The 17,535-nt window shown below is 30.6% G+C and overlaps 1 protein-coding gene across 1 annotated transcript; it reads right to left on the bottom strand.

The window, feature by feature from the left end:
* Nucleotides 1-5,170: 5,170 nt before the first annotated feature.
* On the bottom strand, nucleotides 5,171-9,309 carry LOC123920459 (F-box protein At2g26850-like). The gene is made up of 5 exons (XM_045972711.1): nucleotides 7,622-9,309; nucleotides 7,254-7,333; nucleotides 6,883-7,061; nucleotides 6,599-6,673; nucleotides 5,171-5,640 (listed from the first exon to the last, which is right to left on the bottom strand). Exons 1-5 carry the CDS (start codon nucleotides 8,294-8,296, stop codon nucleotides 5,453-5,455), a joined length of 1,197 nt encoding a protein of 398 aa, XP_045828667.1. The 5' UTR covers nucleotides 8,297-9,309; the 3' UTR covers nucleotides 5,171-5,452.
* Nucleotides 9,310-17,535: the final 8,226 nt, after the last annotated feature.

The raw sequence follows: 17,535 nt of genomic DNA, 5'->3' as shown, positions 1-17,535 counted from the left end.
ATGTGATTGTGTTGGCACCACCAATGTGTCTATATATCCTCTCTTTTCACCCACCATGAAAGAGGAGCTACCTGTGTAAGATCTCACAGGATTGGTCTCTGAGGATTCATTCATGGAGTTTGGGAAGACAGACGAGGGAGCACATTTGTTGTCTGTCATTATTGGGGATATGTATTTTATGATGAAGAGACCAACAATGAGATAGGATATTTATAGTTGTCACGAATATGAGAAACATGGCCTTACCTGTTGAAAATTTAAATTGGATTGTCATTTTCCTTCTAGATTCATCCTTCAGTTTTTTTTTTTATAACTATTCTTCCTCCGATCTCATAAAAAAAAAATCATCATAATACTTTGACCTCAAATGTAACTGAAAATCACGCTATTCAACTCTATTTAATATTATTCTTCAAAAAGTAAAACCCTTATTAAATTTATTTTTTTTAAGATGGGTGCATGGTCTCAATACTAATTATTAATGGGATAATATTACTATATTAAAGGGTATTTTAGTAATTGCAACTAATTTCTTAGTATTATTGGTCCATTCTCATTTCTTAATTGATACTCCTCCATTATTAATTATAAGAAAAATTTACTTTTTAGATTCAATCAATAACTGATGAATTTGGTCTAAAATACAGTCCAGATTCATCAGTTATTGAATGAATCTAAAAAGTAAGTTTTACTTATAATTAAGAACGGAGAGAGTATCTGTTAAACAATAAAAAAAATTATAAAAAAGACGAAAGAGAGTACATTTTATATTGTAGCTAAATGAGGGGAGAGTGAAGGAGATATTATAAAAATGGAAATTAATACACATTATTCTAATTATTTGTAAAAAAAAAAAATATGACATTCAAAGTACTATCATCACCATTTGATATGTTCTAAATACAATAATAGTCCAACTCACAATATAGATTTTGTCAAAGAAGAATCGAAGATTTTATCAAAGAAGTACTAACAATATATGGCATCACTAATACTATATAAGCAAAAATCATTTTTTTAGATTCATTGTATAATTAATGTATTTAGTCTATAATATAGACCAAATACATTTGTTATGCAATGAATTTAGAAAAGTGTTTTTACTTATATAATGTTACGGGTGGAGTATTTTTTCTGTTATATTGAACATTTTTATTCTAATTCGAGCTCGATATTTTACATTATGTATAAATTTTATTAGTATTTGTCAATTTATCAACAAACTAAAATAAATAAATGATACTCCTAAAATGTTAGCATAGTCGATAAATGTTAGTCAACATATAGTCCAATCAACTTAGAACCAATTTTCATATTCAATGAATTTGGGTCAATATCTACGGTTATTACTAAATTTTAATCTAAATTAATTCCCGTCAAAAATATTTTTACTAAATAAATATAAGGTGGGTCCATAAATCCTAGCTTAACTGATAGAAATATTAAAATTACTAGTGTCGGACGTCAGGACCGGGGTTCGAACTCCGGTCACTCTACTTTGTGTGTGAATTTTCAATGACTTTGTCATTTCGTCTATGAACCAAAAAAATAAATAATAAGCCACTAGGTTTGATACTTTGATCTAGTGGTGAGGAGTTTGAGTATTATTGCGCTCAAGTGGTTAATTAGATTTTTTTAGAAGAATGATTTGTAACAATCCGAGCTTAATTTTTGTGAATATAATTTTTGGTCAAATTTTATTTACTTTGTGGCTAAACTCTAAATTATTGGATCCTCCTTATCTTGAACGAAGTTGATAAAAAAATTACAATGATGAAAGAGGAGCTTGGATTTTCTCATGAAATTAAAATTTATTATTATTTTTTTATCAAATAATTTTGTTTAGGCTAAATTGAACAATTGGTCCTTTAACGTATGTATTAGTTCTATATTAGTCCCTTGATTAATTAACGTTATAAATTGATCCTTAACTTTAATTTTGTTTGTCATGTTGATATTTTTGTTAGTTTTTTCAAAAAACTTTAACGTTAGAAAATGGTCATCCACATGTTTTCCTTTTCAATTAACGTTAGATTAAACGCTAGATAAGATAATATTATACCTAGTTATTAAGTGCACATCAAACACCTGATAATTTTATTTTTTTTACTATTTATGTCTTTGTTCAATTTTCTTATCATATTTGTCACTATCCATTCTTTTGGCCATCAAACAAACTTTGTATGCCTTTTTCATATTTATATATGATATGACATATTATATTCATGGGCATCCATACTGCATATAGTATATCATTGTCAAAAAAAGTTTATAATTAATTTGATATATATGAACTGTGTCCTACAATTTTATCTTACATGTAAGGGACAACATGAAAATTACATTGTCATATAAATTTGAAATACTATTTTTTTTTTATTATATATAAGGGATACAAGATTTTTGTGTATATTATTTTGTTTATATTTAAATTAAAATGAATATTATGTTGTCCCGTGAGTTTAACTCAGCTGGCAAGGACATTAAATTATATATGCAGTGGGTCGAAGTTCAAACTCTGATCATTCGACTTATCTTTCTAGCCACTAAGTTACTCGATAAAAAAAATACTAGCTAGTTATACAATAAAATATAGACATTAAACGTAGTAGAAATAAATATAAGGGTGTGTTTGATTCACAAAATAGCATGTACTTGACAGAACAGTGCATGACATAACAAAACTGTACCATAGAGAGATAGAGAGATAATACCCTATTTTTTATATTTGAATATAAAATAAATATTTTTATTTTTTTATAATTGTACTATAGACAAAAAGTTGTTTTGCAGATCAAACGGACATTAACCGTTTATCTAGTTAATTTATCATAAAATAAAGAATTACAATGGATGTATTTGGATATACCCTTATTCAAGAGTCAAGACTCCTGAGGATGGTCAAAGGTTAACAACACCCATTATATTTATTCCCTCATTGTGACCTATGGCAATATTGGTGTGTCACGGGGATGAAGATATTAACCAAAGTTGCTGCGTGACCCTTATAGATTAAAAGATTATTTACCCTAAATTTTATCATTGGAGAGACTATAGTTTTCTCCATGACATAAATATTATTATTATGATCAATTGGTATGTTATGAGATACTTACAAAAGAGAGAGTATCACAAGATAAATTATACACGCGATTGGTACATAATGCAAACCTCTAACATCTTATTAAGAAATCATAAGATGACAACAATAGTGTCACAAAAATCAAGCAAAAACATCATCAATTAAGTTGCTTACCAATGTTACCATAAACATTAACTTACCTTTGACAACTATGTATAAAATGTATCATCAATAAGACCAACATATAGAAAGTGACATAATACCAAAATAAAACTCCTTCAAAAGCTATGCATTAAATCTTGGTTAAGCAAAACTTTTGAAGATTGTTTTAGGGGATGGCAACAAAATATCCTCATATATATGAATCCATATCCCTTTACTTACACTCAAACTATTTTCTTAGCATTGTTTTGTTATAGTCCTTCACAAAACTTAGCCACACCTTCTATCATTCATTACCTTATAATAGCAATCATAATTCATAAGGTTATTTTTGTGTCAATTAGCATGATGGATATCTCATTTTCTAATGAGTTATGTTACATGAGTGCAAGTAGTTGCAATCCAGACCAAAATTTGTTCTACTATAGTGCACCAACTAGTCCTAGTAGACTCAAATTCATAGAGCACAATGGTTCTCACACAGGTCCTACAACACCAAGATCATATGAAGATGCAAACTCCAATATTTATGGGTTTGAATTCGAAACAAGTCATCGTTTTAATAATAGTGATCCGAGCACTAAGACAAACCGAAAAGAGGCGAAAGCGTTTGAGCAGCATCAAAGGCTTTGTGAGGATTCACTGCCTACTATGGCATTTGCTGATGAGCTATTTTGTGAGGGTAAAGTAATGCCAATGATGCCACCTCTTAAACTTCCTCCAAGGCTAGTTTATAATGGAGATAGTACTCAAAGCTCAAGAGCAACGTCTCCTAAGTCTCCAGGATCGATGCTTATGCTTCCGTTTATGCGTTTGAGGAAGAATGATGATGACTTTGATCCATTCAAGGTGGCTTTGGAGAAGGTAAGAGAAGAGGATAGAGAGAAACCAAAGGATATACAACATGGTATACGAAGGACTAGATCCCTTTCTCCATTGAGAGGCATCGGCAACAAGTGTGACAAACATGTGGGACATTTGGAGTCACATAAACATGATCAGTCACATTTTTCTGAAAAACTACCTCTATTGGCTCTTCCAAAAGGTCAACTACTATCTGATCTTCTGGAAGAGCCATTGAACGAAGCATTAGAAAGAGAAAATACGGTATCCGAGTCCAAAGAGTTGGTGATTGCAAGACAGGTGAGACAAGTTGTCAATGACACAAGCCTTGTTGAGTTTGAGCCTAAGAGGAGCTTAGTTTCCAATGGTGCTAAAGAGACAAAGAAAGATGAGAAGAAAAGAGGTGGTTTTTGGACAAAGAATAAGAAGATAGAAAGTATAAAGAAGTTTCTCTTTGGGAATTCAAAGAAGGGTAAAGCCAGTAATCAACACAAGCTAGAAGATAAAAATATCGAATTACGGAAGCACGCATCGGTGAAGAAACTTGACATGAAATCTGTGACATCAACAGAATCAACCACATGGAGCAAAGATGAAATATCAGGTGAGTTTAACAAAATGAGATTGGTATGTCACAAACCATTGTCAAAGTCTTTTCTCTGCTTGGATTATGAGGGATGGAAAGTGAAGTGGTTTAGTCACCCCCTTTCTAGGTAGAATATAGCTGAAATAAATTATGGAATTGCTATTCTAGATTCATTCCATGTGTGTAACAATGTTTCTGTTTTTATTTTATCTTTTCTGGTAGTGGGTAGGAAACATATGATGGAAAATGTTTTTTTAGAATTTGATTTGTTGAATTATATTTTAGTTGTCTAGAAATTCTTGTATGATCAATTTTCCTTACAATCCTCTCTCCCACTCTCCCTTTAAGTGCATATTTGGATTGACAACGAGTTTGGCAAAATCATCAACATCAGGATGCCACCGTGATATTATCAAACTCAGCGTGGTGCCAAACATGCACTAAAGCCTTTACAATTTTCCTTGTATGTGAATTCATAGCATACTAATATGAGAATATTAGATGAATTCTAATCATTCTATATATTGTGGAATGAATATTCTATACCATCAGTGCATAAGAAATTAATTTACATTGATTGAAATCAGATGAACAAGCCTAAAATTTTCCAGGAAAAAATTGTGATAATGAAAAAGGAGAAAGCAAATAGGATAGATTCAAGGCTCCTTCAGCTGAATGAGAATCTTATTCCCCCTTTTCTCTAATGCAGAAGAATCTGCTATATAAGAATACTAGTCTTGAGTCTTGAAATAATGCAAAAATGGAAAATTTTGATCTGTTTAATCCAAGATTTCAGAAGGCCAAAGGCTTTTCCAAAGGGAAATTTCCCTCTCACTCTTAATCTTTCTAACTCCACCGTAAAATCCGTCCGCTTCATTTCCCTCTTCCCGGTGATCTTTCCTACATATGGTTGTCTTCCTCCAACGCGAATCAGTAGTGTACTGATTGAACTCTAGCACCACTGTGTCTGCAACCAACACATAATACAAGTGTCAAATAAACTATGTTTGAATTACAGATAGTTTATGAACTGTTTCAGTTCCGGTCTATGTTTTTTTAACAGTCCTATTTGTAACTTTTCAATATTTTATGAGAAACTTTTTTTTATGGTATGTGTGCATGTTCACAACATCATAGAGGCCATTCAAAAACTCCACATAGTTGATAGAACTTGTTAAAAACATGACAACAACTGATGGAACATGTAAAGTTTTGTGAAAACTGAAAACTCTGTTGTCATGCTTACATTAATAAGTGTCCTGCATTATTGTTCTGCTATTAAATGAAATGTCAAACTGAGTAGGTAATCGTGAGGTTGTGTATTATTCTGGTCCTTAAGAACCAATATCAAAACTATAGAAGATATTGAAATTTTTTTCTTTGACATAGTTGGCCACATAAAGGTATCCATCCACTGAGACATAAGTTATCAACATGTTGGTGGAATCATGACATCCTGACCATGATATGTCTGGGGGGACCAATGTTATATAGCATAGCTAGTGGCCCAAGTTTTGACATATGATCAAGAAAGGAACCTAGCCCTAATTATGGTCTGTTGATGAACTTTAAATTTATGCCATTTTTTCACTTTGCAACCTCCACAATGGAAAACACGATAATGGTATAAAACATTAATATAATATATAAGCCATAAAATAGTATTCGAATCTTCAATCAATTACTACTGTCGCTAATTATAAAGCCCTCTTTAAATATATCCCTTACCGGTACTACTAATTTGTCTTGATAGTTGAATCTGAGAAAACAGAATTCATCTGAATCTAACAATCAATAAATCATATCCTTGCATAGATCCACTAGATAACTTTACTCTAAACATGGTTTAATTTGAAGGGAGGAACAAAACATGAATTAAATGAATGATAAATACACACATTCAAAAGGAATATGCATTAACTTACCACTCTTGTGACAACGGCAGTAATTTGCGTTACCGTCACATGACTCCAAGTGGCCGACAATACCATACCACCAACCTGCAATAAACGTGCATCTCATCAAGCTACTAATAGAAATACTATCACAATAAGTGTATATGTAAATGGAAATACATAATTAAGATTAAAAGTAATCATTTTCATCAAAGACTCATAATTGGATCCCATTTTGTTGATAATATACCTAACCTTATACCATCCAAAGCAATAAGTAAAAGTATAAGAACATGTTGAATAAAGGGACAAACCATAAGGAAAATCTTTGTTTCTCCTCCACTGAATCTCTATGTGATCACCAGGATGCAAATCATGTAGACACTCCGAGATATGAAGATCATGTGGAGAAGTATCGACAGGCGGTGCTCTTAGCCTATCCCATTGGATGCCATGCTCTACTGCAACAGCTCTTCTTCCATGTGGAGGATACCTGCAATGGACAACTAATTAGGCGACCAAAATACAAAATCTAAATCCATCTTTGTTTTATTAACATTTATCCATCGTTTTCCTTATGGAAACTCTTCAAAAGAAAATTGGTATAATTTTTGTTTCTATGAACCATGACAACATAGTTACCTTACAGAAAAACATATGATTAACAAGAATCATGATCAGTTACCTTGCTTGGAAGGTGTCGGTGTGTGGATCATAGCAAAGTTCAGCATCATAGCATGATAGCATAAATCCAACATGGCCATTCTGCAGAATAAAAAAATGCAACTTTTGAGAGAGATAAAAAGAAAACACAGTCTTCTATTATATATAGTGTGTGTCTGGAATCTAACATGTGTCAGTGACATCAACACGACACGGACACATGTGATTGCATTCGATTACTTCCATTGTTCAAACTAGTACCAGTCTGGTACTACCAGTGTACGTGTTAGTGTTGTGTTCGGTGTCTGTGTTTGATTTAGTGATTCACAGAGTACCATGATAGAATATAATATATTAAATTTTCAATAGGACAACGGGCAAAGGAGTTACCTCACGGTTATAGACTTGAGCAGGAAACCAGAAATTTCCATTCTCAAGAGCAAGATACCAAGTCATGAATGAATCAGGAGGCAAATAACTACTTTGCTTCTTGATACTACTATTATTTGCTGCATCCACCATCATTCTCATCCATGAAAAAGGCCAACGAAGCGACATAAACTTGATCAAACTCCTTTGCTTACCATGTCTGAGGCTTCCAAAACTCCTTTTAGAAGCAACATGCCATTTCCATTCCCTATAAGCAACTGGACCAATAACTCTACCCCATTTCTGTTTCATGTGTCTCTCCCAAAGATGATCACTCACACATTTCTCCCTCAAAGAACCGCAAACACCAGCCATTTGATAAAGTGAATCTGGTGGTAGCTTTTCAAGTATGCATTCCAACACAAGGTCAGGCAAATCCAACACCGACAAATCCTGCGACGCTGTATCTTCCTCCTCAACATTCTCTACTTTTGAAACAAATGACCTCTTCACAAAAGACATTCTTGAAACAAGTATTTTCCTAAACAACCTAGAGATAGATTTCAAACACAAATCTTTGTGAAACAAATATGAGATCAACCTCACTTCATTTGCCCAAGATGGAAGCGGTTTTAGAAGGAGAAATGGTTTCAAAAACAAAAAGAAAGAGACACAAGTAATAAAGTAAAGTAGCATTACAAAATTAGATACAATATCTTTCAAGGATCAAAGTTTGAGTTTGGCATAAATGATAGCAATATAGCTTTAATAGCCAATTATGGAACAAAAAATGGCTAACACAAGTGGAAACACAAATGATAATTGACACAACTTTTCCCTCCCTTTTTGGAAAGAAAATACTGAATGAAGCAATTTAGAAACCTTTTAAAGATTGGGTTTTTATTGGCTCAATGAAAAGCCCACCAAAACCCAATGGTGGGCCTCCCAAAACAAAGCTAAAGATCAGAATAAATTAAGCAGAAAACCACAAGAATGAATAATGTTATGGCTTTTGTGCTCAAATACTAATAACTCTCTCTATGAATACTTTTCACAAACACAACCTAAGCAATATTCATTCAATGAAGAATGAAGGTACCAAGATATGAATGATATAAGGTTTTATAACACAATAAGGCAATGAATAAAACTATATAATAATAACAACAATATCTGTAGAATATGAAAATCTCTTGGATAAATGAACAAATCTTCTATGGAATAATTAATGTCTAAGATAGAATAAAATATTGAATAGATCTAACTAGTTGGTAAGTGAAGTAAAAACACCTCAAGATCTACAAAAACAATGAATAAGAGAAGAGAAGATTGATTAAAAAAGAGATTGGTGAAAGAATGATGATGAATGTGAAGGGTAGGTAAGGTCCTTTGTTTTCCTATTCCCTTCAATTCAACAAAATTCTTCACCACAACTCAATTATTAATTATCTTCTCTTCTCTATAAAATCAATTAAAGAAATGAAGAATTTTGTTTTCTTTTTTTACTTTTGTTGTTGTTCTTGTTTTGTGTGTGAGGCAAAATAGCAAACAGATGGTGGGCAATGAATGAATGAATGGAAAAAAAGGATGAGTTGTTTGTTATTTATGCAAATTGAATGGGAGGCTAAGGTTATGTTAGATTTTGTGGATGTCAAATACATTTCAATGTCATGCCCATTCCTCCATGACCAAATCATCAAAAAATAGTCATTAATAAATAATATGCCAGTAGAAAACCCACTTGGGTTGGTGCATTGGTATTGGCTTGAGACCTAGGAGTGTGCTCCTCTTAAGGTCTGAGGTTCGATTCTCTCTGGCGCCAATTTGGGTGAGCTAGCTTCTTCGAAAAAAAATATGCTAGTAGAATATGTTAGACTTTGTTGAATTAGTCATTAGTTGGACATCGCAATATATGCGCATGATATATAGAATGTCAGATGTATTCACATTTAAGATTTGTTTGGATAATCTATAAATCTTGGTTCAAATAATAAAAATATCATAAATTATTAGGTCGGACGTAAGATCGAAGTTTGAATCTCAATCTCTCTATTTTATGTATATGAATTTTTAATGACTTATCATTTTGTCTATCTATCAAGAAAATGATTTATTTGGATAAACAACTTAATTGTAGCTTAGTACAAATAAAATAAAAACTTAATTGTGGTTTATAGTACAAATGTTATCATGATATAAGCTATATTTATTAAAAAAATAAAAAATTATGTTTATATATACTTACGAACTATTTTCATAATTTATAGTAGTGAACTTACAAAAATAAGCTGAAACAAACTTATTAAAATTGTGATAAGTATTTACATTAGTTCTTCAAAAGAGTCTTATAAAACTTATTTTAGTAAACTCAAATAAGTTAATCTAAATGGGTGATTAGTGTCCAGGAAACTTATGGATAAAAAATTATCATAAAATTAAAATTATTTTAGCTGATTTTTTTATCCATGTATTATACTTTTATTTATTTATGTGTGTATGAAATCTTGTAAACTTTGATTTAGTTGTACCAAATTTCAAGTTGAAGGTGTTTCAGAAAAAAAATGGTTCAAGTTGAAAGGAAATGTCCTGTGAAGTCCCGATACGTGACACGATACCGATACGTGACACGATTCTTGATACGATACGCCGCGATACGTTATTTAAAAATTAAATTTAAAATTAAATATATATAAATGCACAATATACAAACATAACTAAAATCGATAATAATAAAAAATTAACATTCAAATTACTCAAATTGAGCAAACAAGTAACAATTACATATCTTAAGTTAAGTATTATCCAAAAAAGGGAGTGAGATGAGTAACTTAACCGGTTAAATAGTTGAGCTAAGAGTTAAGGAGTTAGAGATTCAAGTCCTGATATAGTTGGTAACACCATACTCCAACAAAACATAGTTGGTGACAAGGAGAAAAACTAACACAACAATATAATATACTAACAATTTGCTTATAAAATAAAAGAAAAAAGTATTACCCAAAGACATATATAGTTGGTAACATCATACTCTAACATTCAATACTTAAGAGAAAATACGAATTGTATCAGTCTCCTTTCCTACGTTTTCATCATCAAAGAGCATTAATTGTCCGATATTTTTCTGATACGCGTATCGGAGAAGTATCTGACATGCATCAGTTATATTTTAAAAAAAATATATATTAATTTCCGATACTTTTCCGATACATGTATCAGATAATATCAGACAAATATCAATATCAAATACGTATCGGACACGATACTTCACGATTTTTGAAATATCGGGACTTCCATAAAATGTCTGACCTGAAAAGGCAATTAACTCGTTGGATAACGTATATAGGACAACAACATGACATTGCAACGACAACAAGATTCGTTATTTAATTATTAAATTCAGAGATAAAGATTTATGATTCGTGCATCTGAATTGAGTGTTGCAAGTAAATTGCTTCTGAACATTCACATTCAAGATCTATTATTCCCATCCTTTCATTATTGTTGTATGGGTCTTGCTAACGAGTGCTCTCGGGGTACTCTTTAAGCATTTTATTTAAAGAAAGTTTTTATTCAAAAAGTTAAACACTATAATTTTCAATGCGTTGACTTTACGCATTCCGATAAAAATTCTATAAAAAACTTACTATTTAAGGGCTTAAAAAGTGCCCCGGGGACACTATTTAGCATTTGCCTTGTTGTATAAATCGCAACAAACAAATGTGCGATTTTACAAGTAATTCGGGAGATCAAATATATTTTAACTTTTACGTTCAAAAAAAAATATATTTTAACTTTTTTTTTTTTTACACAAACTTTTGTTTATATTTAAATTCCAAAAGAATACATGAATGAAAATTTTGGGGCCATTTATGATCCATTCCATTTCCATGTGTCTAGTTGTTTACTACCCTGATCCAAGGAGACCAACGTCAAGTTGGTTAATATCCGATTCTTAAGTCCTAAAAAGAAGTGCCATGCCCTGATTGGTTGAAGTTGAAGCTGTGACAAATATTATTGGACGGTGCAAACAACCACATATGAGAATGAGAATGGGATCCACCAATACCTGCCTTGCCAGCTCCACGGTTCAGGCTCAGGGGGCTTTGTAATCTCAATTTGCATGTTGAGAAAAAATTTCTAACACTTTATGCTTTGTTTGTGTTGGGCAGTTGAGAGGAGTGTTACTGGATTATATCAATATATTGAACATAATGAAAATTATACAAATGATTTTGATTACATATTTTTATTCAAAATATTAAGGTATTAGGTTAATGAGTCTTTTTGCTTATATGATTATATCTTGTTTAACTTTAACTTTTCCATTTAATGTTGGACTTAATTCACATTCGATGAATCTCAATGGCCATCTACAAGTTGGGTTATAACATTAAGCCTCAAAATTTTGAAAATTTATATTATAATTTAGATTAGATGTGTAATAATTTTAAAAACACATTTGATCGACGTTCAATAGTTTCAAATTCTTGCATATACTACTTTTAAGGGTTAAATATGTTTTTGATCCCTATAGCGACAAATAAATTTGGATTTAATGTAGTTACTGCGTGCAGTAACTATTATTGGCCGTCTGATCAAATTTTGAGGGTCAAGATCAAATATAATAATAAACTATTAAATTGGTGTTGCATAAATCTGAACCGTTTGATCATATATGACGATCGAGATTAACTACTGTGTATAACTGCAACAACAATCGACCCGGGTCTGCTACAAACGCCTACAACAAATTTCTAAAGCAATAAAACAATATAATCTGAGATTTGCACCAAAAAGAAAAACTAATTTTGACAAAATATAGTGTGTGTGTGTGTCTAAATATTATGTTAAAATCTTGTCATCACATATTATTCAATTATTGCCCTCATCATCTATTCTCATGTCCTCACCTCACTTTCAAAGTTTGGTGATTTTGAATTTGATTTTGGCCAAGATGTTTTCGGTGGTCCATCACCTCAACATATATATAATGGACCTCTTCCTTTCTTTACATTACATTATTAGTATATAGTATATAATTTATTTAATTAATTAATTATAGAGACCATGCATTGTGCACACTTTCCAATTCTACATCAACGTGATGCAAATAAGCTACTTGCCTTTATGCTGAAAATGACGCCCATCTTATTTCCAGCGACAACTTGCCCTAAATGAGGACTATCAAATTGATGTTAACCAACTTGTGTTGTAGGGAAAATTTAAGTTTAGAACATTCATATTTCCACATATAAATACTGTATAAAATACATTCAATATAAATGTTGGTTTGATTCAGGGTCGGTCCCTAGATTTTAGAGGTCCAGGGCAAATAATAAAAATGGGCTCCTAATACAAAAAAAAAAAAAATTATTTAAAATATAAATAACATCAATAATATAAAAAAAGTTATATTCTAATCAATCATAACAAAATACATTTTCAAACTAATATCATTAAAAATTGATATTGTTTTTAATATAAATTGCAACATAATTTTAGAAATTAATTCTTTATTTTAAAAGAAATAACAAAATATAGTTTAAAAAAATAAAGTAGTAAAATTAACTATGGGTTGTAGAGTGATTGTATTTATAGAAGAAAAAAAACTTATTATTCTATAAAAAGAAACACAATTTTTGAAATAATTTATATAATGTTTAATATGAATGGGTACAATTATTTGTTGGTGGTAGTGGGGCTCAATTCTCTTCATCACTATTTATGTTCTTTTAAAATAAAAGAAAACAAAAAAATTACCAATGCTGCAAATCGAACACACATCCGCGTGTGCCCAGGAACAGAGCGCTGTCCACTGTGCCAATTTGGATATCTTGAAATATTGTATCTGCAAATATTGCTTGTTCTATTTTTAATATGATGGGCTTGAAAGAAAAAAAAATTGAGGACCCATAATTTTTTAGGTCCTGAGTTGTGGGCCTGCTTGCCCTGCCTCAAGACCGGCCCCGATTTGATTGGAAGAAACGGAGAAAAGAATTGTATAATAACATTTGGTTTGTGTTTAAAGTTGTGTTAAAATATATTTTCTCTTAAGTTTAAGTCAATTTGTAGTTCGTAAAAAAAATTAAAAAAAAAAGTCAATTTGTAGTTTTTTTTCTTTCTCGTTATTATGTTGAGTTGTTTAGCAGTGATCAATCTCTGCTTGAGAACTTATAAGGTATATATAAAGTGGAGTTTTCCATTTGAACCAAATATTTTTTCATACGCAAAAGTGAATATCATTTATTTAAGAGAATATAAAATTGTTACCATATGAACTAACTTATTATTGATAGCCAATTTGTAATTTAAATTATTTTATAATCAATTTTCAAAATATATGAATATATTAAAATCATAAGAGTCATCATGTTGTTCAAAGAAAAAAAAAGAGTCATCATGATGATCAACGTTTTTCTTGACATGGTCTGATATTATATCAACATGCCAAATTCTTGCCTTTTCAAATGAAAATATATATCATATTTTAGGGACTAAATGATAAATATATGACAATAGGATATAGGTTTATTTAGCAAAAGCTCCATCTCTAATATTATTTCTATTATAGGTTCCATTCCTAATTTTTTTTTTTTTTTTTGAAGAAAGGTTCCATTCCTAACTTACATGTATGCAAATTTACTATTTGAGATATGCAAACCCTCCGATGTGCTATTGTCAAAGAAATTAATCATTATAGTTGCATACAAAAATTATACTGAGAAATTAAGGGGTTTATTAAAATTAAGAGTTGAGTCTAATTAAATTTTATAAAATCGGCTTATAAGGTGAGAATTGTCTCTACTTTATATATAAACTCATATCCAGACACTCTCACAACCATTATGAGACTTATTAACACATCCCCTCACGCCCAGCACCATTGGGCTTCGTGCGTGGATATAAATGGTGGGTGGCCCGATAGCAGGTGGCCCAACAAATCTTGAGATGTTCTGATATCATTAGGCATGTCAATGGAGCGGGGCGGGGACGAATTTTATCTTTCCCAAACTCAACCCATAAAGTTCGGGTTTCACCAAACCCGTCTCAATTCTCAACAGGTATGAAAATCGGAACCCCAAACTCATACCCAACGGGATTCGAGTATCTCCATTCCGCCTCACCTTCATATGAACTTGGTTGAGTTTTGGTACTTTTTTTATTAAAAAGGAGTAAAAGTCAAAAACTATTTTGTTTCGACAATATGATTTTTTTAAACAAAGAATCTACTTCTATCCAACAAAGAAATAGCCATTCAAATGACCAGAATACCCCTCACCTTCCACAAGCTCAAAAAAAATACACGTGGCATATGCATTAAATGCTACCAGTTTCCCTCTACTTTCCTAAAGGTCTTCTACTTTAATTCAAAATTCAAAAAAGTTTTCCCCCTCTTTAGCATTTTTTATTTCTATATAATATATCTTTCCTTTCACTTTTCACATATATACTTTCTTCTTTCTCTTATTCCTCACTTTTTCTTTGCATTTGCATTTTTTCATCTTTCTACATATTACTAACATCTTATCTTTTCTCCTCATTTTGTAGAAAGAAGAACAAAAGTCAAATCAAACTCTCATCCTCTTGACAAAGGTATGAACACAACGATTATCAAATTCGCTATTTTTCATGTTCATATATCTCCTTTATTTTTTATGTCCTTCATATCATTATTTTTTTTTTGTAAGGCAACCGAATTTATTAGAAAACGATCTCATAGTATAAGAAATACTCAACAAACATAAATTTGTACATAAGTAACTACAATGATGCATAAATAATTAGGAGACTACTTCAACAACTATAAACTAAAAGGTAGAAACCACACACTACTGCTTATTTGTTTTTTCTGCATTTTTTCACTATTAACTTTTTGTTGTGTTTCATCCTAGAATGAATGGAAAGAATGCCTACAAACCAGTTTGCTTCAGCTGCATCTTTTCATGTTAGTGAAATTCATTCTTCCGCTTTATTCTTTATTGCTATCATATCTTTATAATCTTCAACTTCATTATATAACAAATCAGTTTTTTCTATTTGCAGCAAAATTTAATGCTCAACACAACAAATATCTGGGTAGATGTTAATAATACTGTTTATTTTATGACTCTCAAGAAATGAGCTTAAAAAAAGTGACAGGGACGAAAAAAACAAAAATCAAAATAAAAGAGAGTATTGACATTTTTGTCTTTCAAACTCCAACTTTCACATTAAACTTCATTTGGTGGCCATTCATCAGTTTAATCGTTTCGCCTAAAAAAGATTTTTATATTTTAACTTTTTACCGTATAAAAAAAATTTATATTAGAAAGGAAATGAATTAACTTTTTTTCATCTCAATTTCTAAATAAAAAATAAAACACATAACAAAGAATATGGAAATACAGTATAAAATATTAGATCTAGAAAGAAAATAAATTATCTCAAAACAAGAAACTTTTTTAAATAAAACTTCGGTCTATATAACATGATAATTAGAAAAAAAGAAAGAAAGAAAGATGCCTAAAAAAAATGATAATTAGAAAGAGAATCGAAAAAATTAATATAAAGAAAAAAGAATCGGAGAAAAAATAAAAACAAGATATAAACAACAAAATAAACTGATTCAAACCACTCTACTTAGATTAAATAAAAACAAACCGATTCAAAGCAGATATGGTTTTATTCCTTCTTTTCATGTCTTAATTAATTTGTTGTTGTTCTTGCATGTACATAAAGAATGGAGATGACAAAGTCGCACAGTATTTCCGGTACGATTGTTTCACTTTCCGGTACGGTGGTTACCGGAAAAAGTATTTCAATCTTCATTTTTATAATGTGGGTTTTGTAGAGAAGGTCGAGAAAAGTCTCTATGACGACGATTTTTCAAAAATTGGTTCATGGTGTCTAATAAATAGAAAAGAAGATGGTACAAATGTGTTTGTAGCACAACATGATGATGTTGGAGGTATATTTCCGGTTCCAATTGAGCAGCTAGGGTTTGTTTGTGAGAGAGAGAGCTTCTTTGGTGTGAGAGAGATTATGTTGAACAAATGAGGTGTTAAAGAATAGAGAGATGAACTCTTCTATATTGTGGACTTCAAAAAAAAATTCAATCAAGTTAATGATGGACTTCTAGATTGTGGACTTCAAAAAAATTCAATTAAGTTAATGATGGACTCTTCTAGATGGTGGACTTAAAAAAAAATTCAATTTAGTTAATTTTTAGTACTATGAATACGTGATACGATACTGATACGGTGATACGGGAAAATTTTCAAAATTTCAGATACAATACAGCTTAGATACGTTATTTATAAATTAAATTTAAAATTAAATATATAAATGCACAATATATAAAAATAACTAAAATCGATAATGATAAAAAAAAAATTAACATTCAAACTATTAATACTATAGTTAGAATGATATAAACATAACTCTTAAGTACTACGCAAAAATGACGATTAATACTGTTCCAAAAAACATCATCATATAGTATCTGGAATTCATCAATTGTAGGTTTTTTTAAAAAAAAAAATTCATCAATTGTAGTAGATCTACTGTATTAATCAAAATAAAGGAGTATTGACCTTTTATCTTTCAAATTCCAATTTCACATTAAACTTCAAAAAGATACAGAACAACAAAGATGGAAATAGTACCGTAAAAAAAAAAATGGAAATAGTGATAAACAGTATAAAATATTAGATCTAGGAAAAAAAAAAGGAATATTTTTAAATATAACTTCATGTCTATAAAATAATAATTAAAAACATAATAAAAAAACCCAGATATAGACAAAAAATACTCCGTTCAAAAATCACTATACTTAGATTAAAAAAAACAAATTGATTCAAACCATATCTGATTTTTTCCTTCTTTTAATGTCTTTAATTATATTGTTATTCTTGCATGTACAAAAAGAATGTATGACGAAGTCACACACGGTGGTT

This window comes from Trifolium pratense, linkage group LG4 (assembly GCF_020283565.1).
Source record: "Trifolium pratense cultivar HEN17-A07 linkage group LG4, ARS_RC_1.1, whole genome shotgun sequence".
Lineage (NCBI taxonomy): Eukaryota > Viridiplantae > Streptophyta > Magnoliopsida > Fabales > Fabaceae > Trifolium > Trifolium pratense.
The sequence above is the reverse complement of the archived record's forward strand: the minus strand, read 5'-3'. Positions and strand labels throughout refer to the sequence as shown.